At 30.3% G+C, this 12,487-nt stretch overlaps 1 protein-coding gene across 4 annotated transcripts; it reads left to right on the top strand.

The window, feature by feature from the left end:
- The first annotated feature begins 3,074 nt into the window (after positions 1-3,074).
- Positions 3,075-11,898, top strand: LOC112741026 (purple acid phosphatase 15). Of its 4 annotated transcripts, none has more exons than XM_025789831.3 (8): positions 3,075-3,793; positions 6,490-6,681; positions 8,074-8,407; positions 8,617-8,834; positions 8,965-9,155; positions 10,137-10,427; positions 11,168-11,284; positions 11,558-11,898. In XM_025789831.3, exons 1-8 carry the CDS (start codon positions 3,499-3,501, stop codon positions 11,564-11,566), a joined length of 1,647 nt encoding a protein of 548 aa, XP_025645616.1. In that variant the 5' UTR covers positions 3,075-3,498; the 3' UTR covers positions 11,567-11,898. The 4 variants fall into 4 exon arrangements, with proteins under 4 accessions (XP_025645616.1, XP_025645619.1, XP_025645618.1 ...); XM_025789833.3 differs by having other exon boundaries at positions 3,166-3,721; XM_025789834.3 differs by lacking the exon at positions 11,558-11,898 and having other exon boundaries at positions 11,168-11,476.
- Positions 11,899-12,487: the final 589 nt, after the last annotated feature.

The raw sequence follows: 12,487 nt of genomic DNA, 5'->3' as shown, positions 1-12,487 counted from the left end.
AACAGAGTTGTCTATGAATGAGTATGATCTCTTTATTACATCAATTCTACTTTTAGGTAGATGTCCTAGCCTATTGTGCCATAATGTGCCTAATTCATGTATGCTGTGTGAATTTGTGTTGTGCATGCATAAAACCTTTGCTAGTGCTATACTCGATGTGCCAACTGGGTTTAGATCCTCAAATGCATAAAGCCCCTTTCTTTGCTCAGCTTGACCAATTATCTTCTGAGAAAGGCAATCTTGAATCTTGCAAGTCATATCATCAAATACCAATTCACAGTGAAGAGATTTGGTTAGTTTTGAAACAGATATTAAATTGAATTTAAATTGTGGTATGAACAAGACATCAAGGAGAAGAAATTGTTTTGAGAAAACTATAGTTCCTGGAATGGAGGTAGAAGTGTGAGTACCATCAGGCAATTTTACAATTATAGGTTTGATTTGATGATACGATTGATATGACTCTAGAGAAAAAGAAACATGATCTGTTGCTCCTGAATCGATGACCCAGGAGTTAGATTTGAAAACATTTAGAGACATCACATAAGCTATACCTTGATTAGATGGAAGTGCAACTATTTGGTTTGTTTGATTCTGCTGCATATCCGGCTGCTGCAGTAATGATATCAATGCGCGTTTTTGCTCTATAGTGAATTCTAACTCACCCTTACTGGCCTCTCCTTGGGTGGTGCTGAATTTTTCATCATTCTGTTCAGCAATCATGTTGTTGATCAGGCTCTGGTTACCTTGCTTGAGATGGGGAGGCATCCCATGCTTTTTGTAGCACACATCCACTAAATGACCTAGTTTGCCACAAAATGAACACTGCTTTGTGGCTCCTCTGCCCCTTCCATGGCTTCTTCCTGGTGCTCTGCCTCTTCCCCTTCCTCTATTTGGGTAGCTGAAGTTGTTTGAAGCACTGATCAGTGCTTTGCAGTCAATTGGTTCAAGTGTATGCAGTTGTCTCTCTTGTTGGAGTATCATTGAGAGGACTTGATCAATCTTCGGAACTGGCTCCATCATCATGACTTGTGACCGCACGTTTGAGTATGCTTCATTTAATCCCTTCAGGAACCTTACTACATATGCATCATCTTGATATTTTCTGACCTTCATCAATCCACATAAGCAATTGTTTGAGTCACATGCTACGCATTGAGGAATTGGCCTTAGGTTTTCAAGCTCCTCCCAAATCACCTTTAATCTTGTGAAGTATGCAGTTATTGTGAGGTCTCCTTGCTTGATTGATGAGAGTTCATCATCAAGCTCAGCAATCTTGAAAATATCTCCCTGACAGTACCGGCGCTTGAGATCTTGCCATAAATCGAAAGCTACATTGTGCCACATTACACTTTGTGCAATTTCTGGACTCAATGCCAAATTGATCCAAGAAACTACATAATTGTTGCAACGATTCCATGCTTTGCTTAGAGGATCATCAGGAGCTGGTTTCACAATTGTTCCATCCACAAATTTTTCTTTATTCTTGGATGTCAATGCTCTCAACATTGCTCTTTCCCAGCTGTGGTAGTTGTTGAAACCTAGCATGATGGAGATTAATGGTGTTCCTGGACTTTCACCAGGATGCAAATAATACGGATCATTCGGATCGCTGAGGGGATTGACATTGTTTCTTGCCGCCTGTGCTTGCATAGTGTTGATTTGATTCATCAGATTTGCGATAGTTCGCAAGTCAATGTTTGTGAAGGTTTGATTTTGCTCTGGCTCCATGACTGGACTTGAATCTCACAAACCTTTCTTGAGTTTAGTGAATTATCAATGGATCTCGGTGTTGAAGATCCAGATCTTCTTCTCTACGATCTCGTTTGATCGGAACTTTCACTTCGACCTTGATGCGGAATCGGCAAAGCGATCAAGTTCTCATCAAAACTCTACTGCGTGAGTTCGGGAGAAGAGGGAAGAAGAAGAACGATTAAGTGAAGAATGAAGAATTTGTGAAAGGGAAGAAAAAATTCAGAACCTTGAGAATTTTCAGATCAACCTGCTCTCTTGATTATGAATCTCTCGACCTTGATTCCCAGCTCCACGCTCACCGCACCATGTGAAAGGTGATCGAGCTGGTTGTAAAACAAGGGAGTGACTCAAGAGTAAACATTGAAAGAGAGGAATTTTCTGCAGTCTTTTCTTACTTTGGCAGAGAAGACACAGAGCAAAATAAAATTGGTTGATCAAAAAATTATCTTTCTGATCTTACACTGCAGGTATATATACATTGGATAGAGCTATCACTTAGAGGATTAGGTTATAGTCTAAACTAATTCAGTTAGGGAACCTAGCAATCAGTTCTCACGTGTTGAGTTAGTTACAAGTCACACCAGAAGAGAGAAGAAAAAGGAAATAGTTAGCCAGCTAATTAAGCTTTGATCATATGGGTTAAGTCACACATTGGTTAGTTTTGCTTATTTGATTATAAATTGTACTTAATTTGTGTTATTTTTTGGATAATTAACATTAGTTACCGTAAATTGCAGGAAATATTAAATAGTCAAAAACACATAAATAATGAAAATGCTCATAATATTAGTGATCATGTAGATAAAAATGTAACTTTTAATGCGATAAATATGAATCAATATCGCATAAATTCTTAAGAAGATATTGGTAAGATCGATTTCTATTTGAGAATGTTAATTTTTTTTTTCTTGAAAAACCTGTAAGTCTGCTATAAAAATTTTTCAAAAATTTATTTGATATATTTTTTCTTTAAACACCTATAATCATATAGAAGGATTTTAATATATCTTGTCGTTCTATATATATATATATATATAATTTTTGTGACTATTTTAAGCAAGAGCATTTCCCTTCTCCCGAAGTCCAAAGACGACCACTAGATGAAAACTTATTATATATTAAAATACAAATTAATTAATATAAATATTATTAATTTATTTTAATAAATATTAATATTTTAACATATATAGTAAATGATTTTCATCGATAGTATAAAAGTAACATACTTGATACAATTCTGCTATGTTACTAATAATATTTTTGCCAATTTCTATCAACTCTTATTTATAACTGTGTTTAATAAAAATGTCTTTGTAAATATGTCTAATAAAAATATTTTTTTATAATTGTATTTAATAAAAATATCTTTATAAATATATTTTTTGAATGTGTCTCTGTATATATATGTTTAAAATATAATAATTAATTATTATTGATAATAAATTGATAAATGATATATTGGTACTTATACTTTTTCTGCTTGATAAATCAATATTCTGTAGCTAGTGGCTACCGCGTAGGGCACTCAAAAAATTTAAAACTCCAACATCTAAATCACGCTTCATATTTTGCTGCATTATTTATTTTCCTAGAGGGGTAAAGCATCCCATTTCTTAAATTTGAGTGTTCCCACCTTACTTCACTGAGCATGAGTTGTTTGACCCTTCTTCTTCTGCCTCCTCTTGGCTTCCACATACAGACCCTCTGCCCTGCCTCTATATATTTATTCACTCAAACTCACACATGACAAACTCATTTAAACACAAAATGGGTTCGGCTTCGGTTCCTTTCATTATTGGTGTAGTTGTTTTAGTAATGATGAGTCTGTTGTTGAAAGTGGATGGGGGAGTTCAAACGACTCTTGAAGGACCCTTCAAGCCAGTGACGGTTCCACTTGACAAGAGCTTCCGTGGAAACGCCATGGACTTGCCAGATACAGATCCTCTTGTTCAGAGAACTGTTCAAGGTTTTGAGCCCGAACAAATCTCTCTTTCTCTCTCCTCATCTTATGCCTCCGTTTGGATTTCTTGGATAACAGGTACTCAATTGATAACTACGGCTTTTTTTTAGTAAAAATTCAGATGACGTTAATTTTATGTAAAATTAATGATTAAAAATTATTAAATAATTTAATATATTTAATTAAATTATTATTTAATATTTTTTTATTATTAACTTCATATAAAATTAACAGTAGCTATATTTCTTTCTAGTCTTGAATTGGATGACTTGCTAGCTATGCGAAGATTTGTATGAAAATGATAACATTAAAAATGATAAAGAATGAAATATATTTTTAAATAAATAAGTAGCTTAAAAATATAAAAAGAAAAAGCAGTGGTTATAGGTGGGTCCAGTTCACGTGAAGTTTACATAGTTATTGGCGTCACAGCAGACAAGTACGCAAACTGACTTTGCTTTTTGTGGCGTTGCCGAATGCAATCATGTCTTTTTATTCATCATTTTGGAAGCATTTCAACTTTCAAGTATATTATGGGGTGCATTTTATAAATCTACGGTGTCTATTTATATTTGCCTAATTTATTAAAAAAAGATAAAAATTAATATTTAAATTAAAAAATATAAAAATAAATAATTTTTAATATTTAATATTTACTATAAAAGATAAATTTAACAAATTCGACACCAAAATTATAAACACTATAAAATTTGCCATATTATGGATGTAAACATTTCAGTATTTTTAGCCACCTGAAACTATGGTTCATTTTAGGAAAAAAAAAATTAGTGTCTGAGTCCTAGTTTCTTAAGTATATTTTATTAATATTAATCAACGTTTGATCAATATCTAATTTTTATACTTTTAAAATTTAATATTTAATGTTTAGAATATTAGTCAAATATTAATTATCTGAAAACAAAAATAGAGGACCAATTTAGAGTATATATTACTAAGAGTTTTTGGGATTTTCTTTAGACAGTTATTATATTATTGCAGTATTTTTTTTCTTGTTTATTTTCTATAAAGATAAATTTAATTTAGTAGGGGTTTAAAATGTTACGAACCTTTTAATAACGTGCAAATTAATGTCATTGTTGGTTCAGAAACTGAGATTGAGATACATAAAATGCTATCTGGTTGGTTATGACCAAATAATGGAAAAAGAAAATAAAAAAAGGACATGCTGTTAGGGATTTAAAAATTGAATTTAATTTTGATGTATTATCAGTGTAAAGTAATTTTATACGTGCATTTAATTACGTAATGTCACATCAACAAAAATAATTATTTTTAACATTCACTGCATAAATAATTATAAAAGAACAGATATAATTATACGATTGTTTAAAACATTTTATACTAACAATACATTAAAATTAAATTCTTAAAAATAATAGGGGTTACTTATTTATTGAAATATTGGCATAATGTACATAGCCAAATTCCAATTATAGGACTTCTGCATGCACATATATAATAGAAGTTATTTATTTAATGGGGTTAGCTTGTTTCATAAGTTTAATCCTTGATGAGGTTGCTTGGAATGGAAGAGTTAGTAAAAGAATATTTAGGTTACGCATACAATATTATTATATAGATTATAATAATATGATACAAACTAAGAATTTTTTTTATGTATTTTTAATGATATAATGTAATTTAGATAATTTTTCATATTATCAATAATAATACATATTTTCGAAAATATTTTTTAAGCTATGCATAAGATTAAACACACCGAAAAGTGATTATTTTTAGTGTATTTAAACGTGTTTGGAAAAACAAATATATATACTATTTGTATGAATAAGAGACACAAAAATATGTTAATTTTTTTTTTCTTAGAAATGGAAACATAGTGTATATATATAACTTTTAGATATATTTATAAAATTTTGATCTTTTATTAATATTAAACTACAATAACTTTTTTAAATGATTTTAATATTTTGTAATTATATATAATGCCTTTAAGATGACTTTTTGCAGTAATAATTAATAATATATACGAGCTAAACGTGTTAAGAAAAAGAAAATGAAAAGTATTTTTTATTTTTTAAGAAAAATTACATAAAAAAACACTTATGTCAAATGAATATAATGTCTAAAGTGAATTTGATTCGAAGATACGACAACTCAACAAAGTGTTATGATATATATATAAAATTTAATTTTGATATATAAAATAGTTTTACACGTGTATTTAATTACGTAACATTACATCAGTAAAAATAACTACTTTTTACAGTGACTACGTGAATGGTCATTCAAGTATAAAATAATTTACACGATTATTAAATTTATATATATATATATATATTATGAAGATATAAATGAATAGAAAAACGGATTTTTTATTTTAATATTAAAGAGTGGATAGAGTTTTACGTTGATATTACAAAAAATGAAATTTTACAGTCGAGGGATGCTGTGCAGCATAATACACAGAATACGTATTGTCCTACGCAGTTTGTATATTTATAATACGCGGTCTATATATTGTAATTTTAATATTAAAATAATACAATCTGTGTATTGTCTTTATAAATATTTCTGTTGAAGAAATCTGCTCTGACAATCTACATCTTGCGAATTTTACAGTTTTCAAAATTTTGCAAAATATCATAGCTTTCAATATTACCCTTATCCAATATCTAAAAAAAACCCTAGAAAAATATGTTAAACGAGTATCACCGAATTAGTATCGACATGTAAACTCAACAACCAAATGAAGGGTGGTGTTAGTTATTAAATTGTTATATCTTTTGCAGGGGAGTTCCAAATTGGGGACAATATAGAACCATTAGATCCTGAAAGTGTTGGTAGCATAGTTGAGTATGGAAGGTATGGAAGGACCATGTCCCACAGATCCAAGGGTTATTCCCTTGTTTATAGTCAACTTTATCCTTTTGAAGGCCTTCAGAATTACACTTCTGGAATTATACATCATGTTCGCCTCACAGGTATAATACAATTTGTATGTACAAGCCTCACTTTTCTATGTTTTATTTTAATTAGCAGGTTCCAATAAGTTAATCAATTAAATTATAGAAAATTAGTTGGAGTAAATGTTTGTTTAGGTGTCGTTAAGTAGATAGAAAAATATTCTTTTATTTTTTTAACGTATTTAATAAATTTTTAACAGTAAAAATAAAAGCAATAAAAAAATAAAAAAAAATTTAAAAAGTTATAATTTATGTTTTTTGAAAAGATCTTTTTTTTTTAAAAAATATCTTTTTTACATAATAAATAAATAAATATAAATTATTGTATCCAAATATAATTAATAAATAAAAAGATTTTTTTAAATGAGATATTCAAATATAAAATTACTTTTATTTTTTTAAAAGATCTTTTTAAAAAAAATAACTCAAAAAATAGATTTTTTCTCAAAAAATCATCCAAACTCTAAGTTAATTAACAAATTCCCTGAACCAATTAAGAAGAAAATCAGTTGGAGTTATATTAATTGGTTCAATTCAATTCAACTTTAACCATCGAAACATTTAGATTTATTTAAAAGTTATTTAAGAACTTTTTTTTTAGTCATAACTACAAAAATTCTATTCCATATTAAAAATAGACATTTCAATAAATACTTAATATGCAAAAATTAAACCTAAAACTCTATTACTAAAAAATAAAAAGTATTAAATCCACTAAAATGGCAAGAAAGTTAACAATTATTCAATTGAACATAAATTTTAAAAGACTCGTAACATAAATTATTCATTGGATTTAATTAATAAGACAAGATAACAAAGATTCGTGCTTCAGCGGAAATGCTTGGTAACAAAAAAAAAAAAAAGCAAAAAACAGCTAAACAAAGCAAGTTCTGGCTATTTTATTTTTTTTTTTTGTCTTCCTAGCATTACTCTAAGGTAGAGGTAGTAGCTAAAGTTGGGTATTATTAAATATTTTTGTTTAAGCCAATTAATGATGAATGTATTTATTAGAGATATAATTATTCATGTTATATCCTCTTATCAATTTAAGTGTTTGGAATCAGTTTTATAATATGGTATCAAAGTTCTATATTCAAAAAGTCTAGAATTCGATTCTTGATGAACTCTAAAAATAAAAAATAGTACAAGACAAATAAAAGAAATAAAAAACACTACAACAATTCCTTAAGATAGCGACGGTTATTTTGCGGCGGTTTTGTGAAACTGTTGCGAAAAGACAAACTGCAGCGTATATAGCGGTGGTTAGAGGTTGGAGTTGCAAACAGGCCGACATTTAGCGGCGGTTTTCTTACAAAAATCAATCAAATCCAAAAAAAAATTTTACTTGAAGGAGAGTATTAGAGATATAATATTTGAGATAAGTGATTTTATAATAATATTTAATTGCAGGATTAAAACCAAACACACTATATCAATACAGATGTGGAGACCCATCATTGTCAGCAATGAGTGAAGTTCACTATTTTAGGACTATGCCAGAGTCAGGGCCAAATAGCTACCCAAGCAGAATAGCAGTGGTTGGAGACTTGGGTCTTACATACAACACCACATCCACAGTTAATCACATGATTAGTAACCATCCTGATCTTGTTCTGTTGGTTGGAGATGTTAGTTATGCTAACATGTATCTCACTAATGGCACCGGCACTGACTGCTACTCTTGCTCATTTTCTGACACTCCTATTCATGAAACTTACCAGCCTCGTTGGGATTATTGGGGAAGGTATAATTTATTTATTTTTTACCTTGTGCTTTTCACTTCTTAATAAACTCTCCTAAAATTATTAGCGACCAATTCTGATAGTCGCTAAAACCTTGGTCGCTAAATTTAAAACAGCGACCGATATTGGTCGCTAATCATTAGCGACCGATTTTCAACCAAGACTACCAAACCCTCACCAAACATTTTATGTGGTGAAACCATTGATCCAGGTACATGCAACCTCTGATCTCCAATGTCCCAATAATGGTAATTGAAGGTAATCATGAATTAGAAGAACAAGCAGAGAACAAGACATTTGTTGCTTATAGTTCTCGATTTGCATTTCCATCAGAAGAGAGTGGATCATCATCCACTTTATATTATTCTTTCAATGCTGGGGGTATACATTTCATAATGCTTGGTGCCTACACATCATTTGACAAATCAGGTTAACCCTTGCTTCATCCTTTTTCTTCTCTTGTCTTCTAGAATTTCGACAGTTTTTCATATTGACACTATGCTAAAAGGTAATGTTGTTTAATAGTGTTAATTTCACTTTATCCTCTTTTATATTGCAGGGGAGCAGTACAAGTGGTTGGAGAAGGACTTGGCTTCTGTTGAGAGAGAGGTAACTCCATGGTTGGTAGCTACATGGCATCCACCTTGGTACAGCACCTACACCGCACATTTTAGAGAAGCAGAGTGTATGAGGGTTGAGATGGAAGACTTGCTATATCAATATGGTGTTGACATTGTCTTCAATGGACATGTAAGCATATTCTTGTCTTAGTTGCACATGATTCATCATCATTCATGCCTAAAGTAACTATTGGATTGTGCCAACATTAGGCCAAAAGAATTGTGCACGCAGCGGCAAACCCTTAAATGGAGCTCAGTACCACGGTAGATTAGTCTTTAGCCTGTCAGGCTAGGGATACCGTGAGAAACATAAAAAAACCTAACATTTTGGGTCAAACATCTTATTTTTATATTATTAAAAGGGTAAAGTACTAAATTAGTCCTCTACGTTTTGGCGTAATCCTGTTTTGGTCCTTAAGGTTTAAAGTATCCTATTTGAATCCAAAAAAGTTTCATTTAGTTTCAATTTAGTCCCACCGTGAGGTCAAAGATAAATAATTAACAAAATGTCCTACATAACAGCAGTATAAGAATAAGGTCGATAATTTGGAGAAAAATTACAAGCTTCAGAAGCACAAAATCAACCGTGGATGCATCAATACATGTATTTAACATTTTTTTAGTTTTATAGAAAATATTTCATTTTAATTATAAGAAAAATGATAAATAAATGTATTGATGCATTCACGATTGATTGTGTCTTTGGAGCTTGTATTTATTCTCTAAATTATCGACCTTGTTCTTATACTGCTGTCATGTAGGACATTTCGTTAATTATTTATCTTTGTCCTCTGGTGGGACTAAATTGAAGTTAAATGAAACTTTTTTGGATTTAAATAGAACACTTTAAACTTTAAGGACCAAAACAAAATTACACCCATACGTAGGGGACCAATTTAGTACTTTACTCTTATTAAAATTTAGGGTTTAGAATTTAAGAATTATAATTTAGTTTTTAGTATTTAAAGTTAGTTAGGTGTTGGCCAAAAATAATAAATTTTGTTGGTTATGTAGCATTGCTCGGCAAAAAATTATGGTTGTTATTTAAATGGACATGTAAGCATATTCTTGTCTTAGTTTTGAGCACCTCTAGTTTTCAAATTTGTGACAGGTTCATGCATATGAAAGATCAAACAGAGTATACAACTACACATTGGACCCTTGTGGTCCTGTTTATATCACAGTCGGCGACGGTGGCAACCGGGAAAAGATGGCAATCACACATGCAGATGAACCTGGAAATTGTCCAGAACCATCAAGTACACCAGATAAGCTTATCAATGGTGGTTTATTCTGTGGATTCAACTTTACATCAGGTCCTGCACAAGGTAAATTCTGTTGGGATCGACAACCCGATTATAGTGCTATCAGAGAAAGTAGCTTCGGCCATGGAATTCTGGAGGTGATCTCTCTCTCTCTCTCTGATGCTAGTGTACATTATAACTCTTGTACTGTTAGTTGAATGACAAGTTATTAAAATGATAAATAAATTCCTAAAAATTTATTTTTCGTACAGATTAATCCCGAAAGAAAAGAAAGTACCAATGAAATCCTTTACAATAGCGAACCTGGATAAATTAGTTCAAATTAAGACCTTCTATCCTAATAATAAAGGTTAATTTGAATGTAATATGTCGGTATTTGCTATCCGAGCGATAGCTTTTGTTTTGAGGTACTGAGACAGAGATTGAGGGACTGAGACTCAGTATCATATTTGTTGGTTTAGAGACTGGTGCTAAAATTTCTGTCTCTGTCTCCAAAATTTCAGTATTTCAATATCTCCAAAAAGTGGAGAGGGGATTAAAATTTTAGAGATAGAGACTGAAACTTTAATAACATTTTATACGTAAAATACCTTCATTTTAATTAATTAATTCCAATTTTACTCTTTGTATAAATTAAATTAGAATTTCATTCTTGTTTCAATTTCTGTCTCCCACTTTGCACCAAACAGAATACTGAAATTTATTTCAATCTCTATTTCTCAGTCTCAGTCTTTCCGTATCTGTCTTTCCACCAAACGCTATTGGTACTTTTTTTTCTTCAAGACTAATTTGTTTAAAGTATAAATCTTCAAGGGTTTATTTGTCACTTTATTCTGGTATTTATAAAAACTAACGGGTTGAGACAATGTGCATGCAGGTGAAAAATGAAACACATGCTTTGTGGATTTGGCATCGTAATCAAGATTATTATGGCATTGCTGGAGACGAGATTTATATTGTTAGGCAGCCTCAAAAATGTCCGGTCAAGCCAAAGGTACTTAAAAACCTGGATATGGCTCCAGCAACCATATTTAAATATTTAAAAGAATTTGTTTATTCTAAAATTTTGTAGGCCAATCATTTTTTGTGAAATAGTTAGACCTGAATATTCTAAATTTTTATTATTCTAGATGTATACATATATATGAATCAATATATTTTACAATTAGTGCAAACGTTTAATGTATTCTACTAGTGTTAACTATATTTTGGTCAAAATAAAAAACTGCTAAGCACTTAGCAAAACTCGCTTTCATTGATTTTGTAGGATCCTTGAAGACGAAAACAGAACACACCAATTAATTTAAGTTGCAGAAGCTTTAATAATCATAGGATACCAATTTTTTCAAGATGTGGGGTCACTGGAGAGATTTTATATGGCTTCTATTTCACCATGTCTTGGCTATGTAATGTGTGTATCAAGAAATTTAATAAAATATTCGAGTTTTGGAGAGCACGACAAAGAGAAATTCTATTTTGAGGTCAATAAACATTTCGAATTGTACTATTGTTTTAAGTTTTAACGTTGTATTTCCCTTTCAAAAAATACAACAAAAACATTGTATACATATATAAGGCATATAAATTTTTTGTTACGATTTATTGAAATTTGAAACCACCTAAGCATGTCCATAGCTAATAAGTATTTCCGAATGTGCTTTCATTTTATATATGGCTAATTCACTGGTGCATTTTATTTTATTTTGATGTCAAACTTGTCGAACTTATCATTTAAAATAAATATCAAATATTTAAAAAATTGTGTTTCTTTGTTATTAATAGTTTGTTTTCTATTTTTTAAATTAAATATTGATTTTAATCATTTTTTTGACAAATTAAATCCTAAATTTTTAAGTATAGTAATAATCACCTTTATTTATATATATATATATATATATATATTCATGTAAGAATGACGGATTACTAGTTAAAAGTTATTTAATTAAATCGGTTCTGTTACGGATGGATCTCGATTAAACTATTAAATCATTAAATAAGTCACTTAATTAGTTGATCATTCGATTCTCGCAACCTTGTTTATGTGTGTTTCCAACTTTTTGTGGAGTTTTTGCTAAAGTTGTGGCTTAAACTGAGATTTTCTTGAAATATTATTATATTAACACACACTTTCTTATATTAGTCCCTGAGGTTCAATTTAGGTAAATAATTTAAATGAGTTTTTTTAAAAAAAAAATTA

Source organism: Arachis hypogaea, chromosome 14 (genome assembly GCF_003086295.3).
Source record: "Arachis hypogaea cultivar Tifrunner chromosome 14, arahy.Tifrunner.gnm2.J5K5, whole genome shotgun sequence".
Lineage (NCBI taxonomy): Eukaryota > Viridiplantae > Streptophyta > Magnoliopsida > Fabales > Fabaceae > Arachis > Arachis hypogaea.
The sequence above is the reverse complement of the archived record's forward strand: the minus strand, read 5'-3'. Positions and strand labels throughout refer to the sequence as shown.

Excerpts from the sequence above, each read along its gene's own strand:
- LOC112741026 (XM_025789834.3), top strand. The coding sequence starts at position 3,499 with ATGACAAACTCATTTAAACACAAAATGGGTTCGGCTTCGGTTCCTTTC. Across the intron at positions 3,794-6,489 it reads TTGGATTTCTTGGATAACAG|GGGAGTTCCAAATTGGGGAC; the intron begins GTACTCAATTGA and ends TATCTTTTGCAG. Across the intron at positions 9,156-10,136 it reads ACATTGTCTTCAATGGACAT|GTTCATGCATATGAAAGATC; the intron begins GTAAGCATATTC and ends AATTTGTGACAG.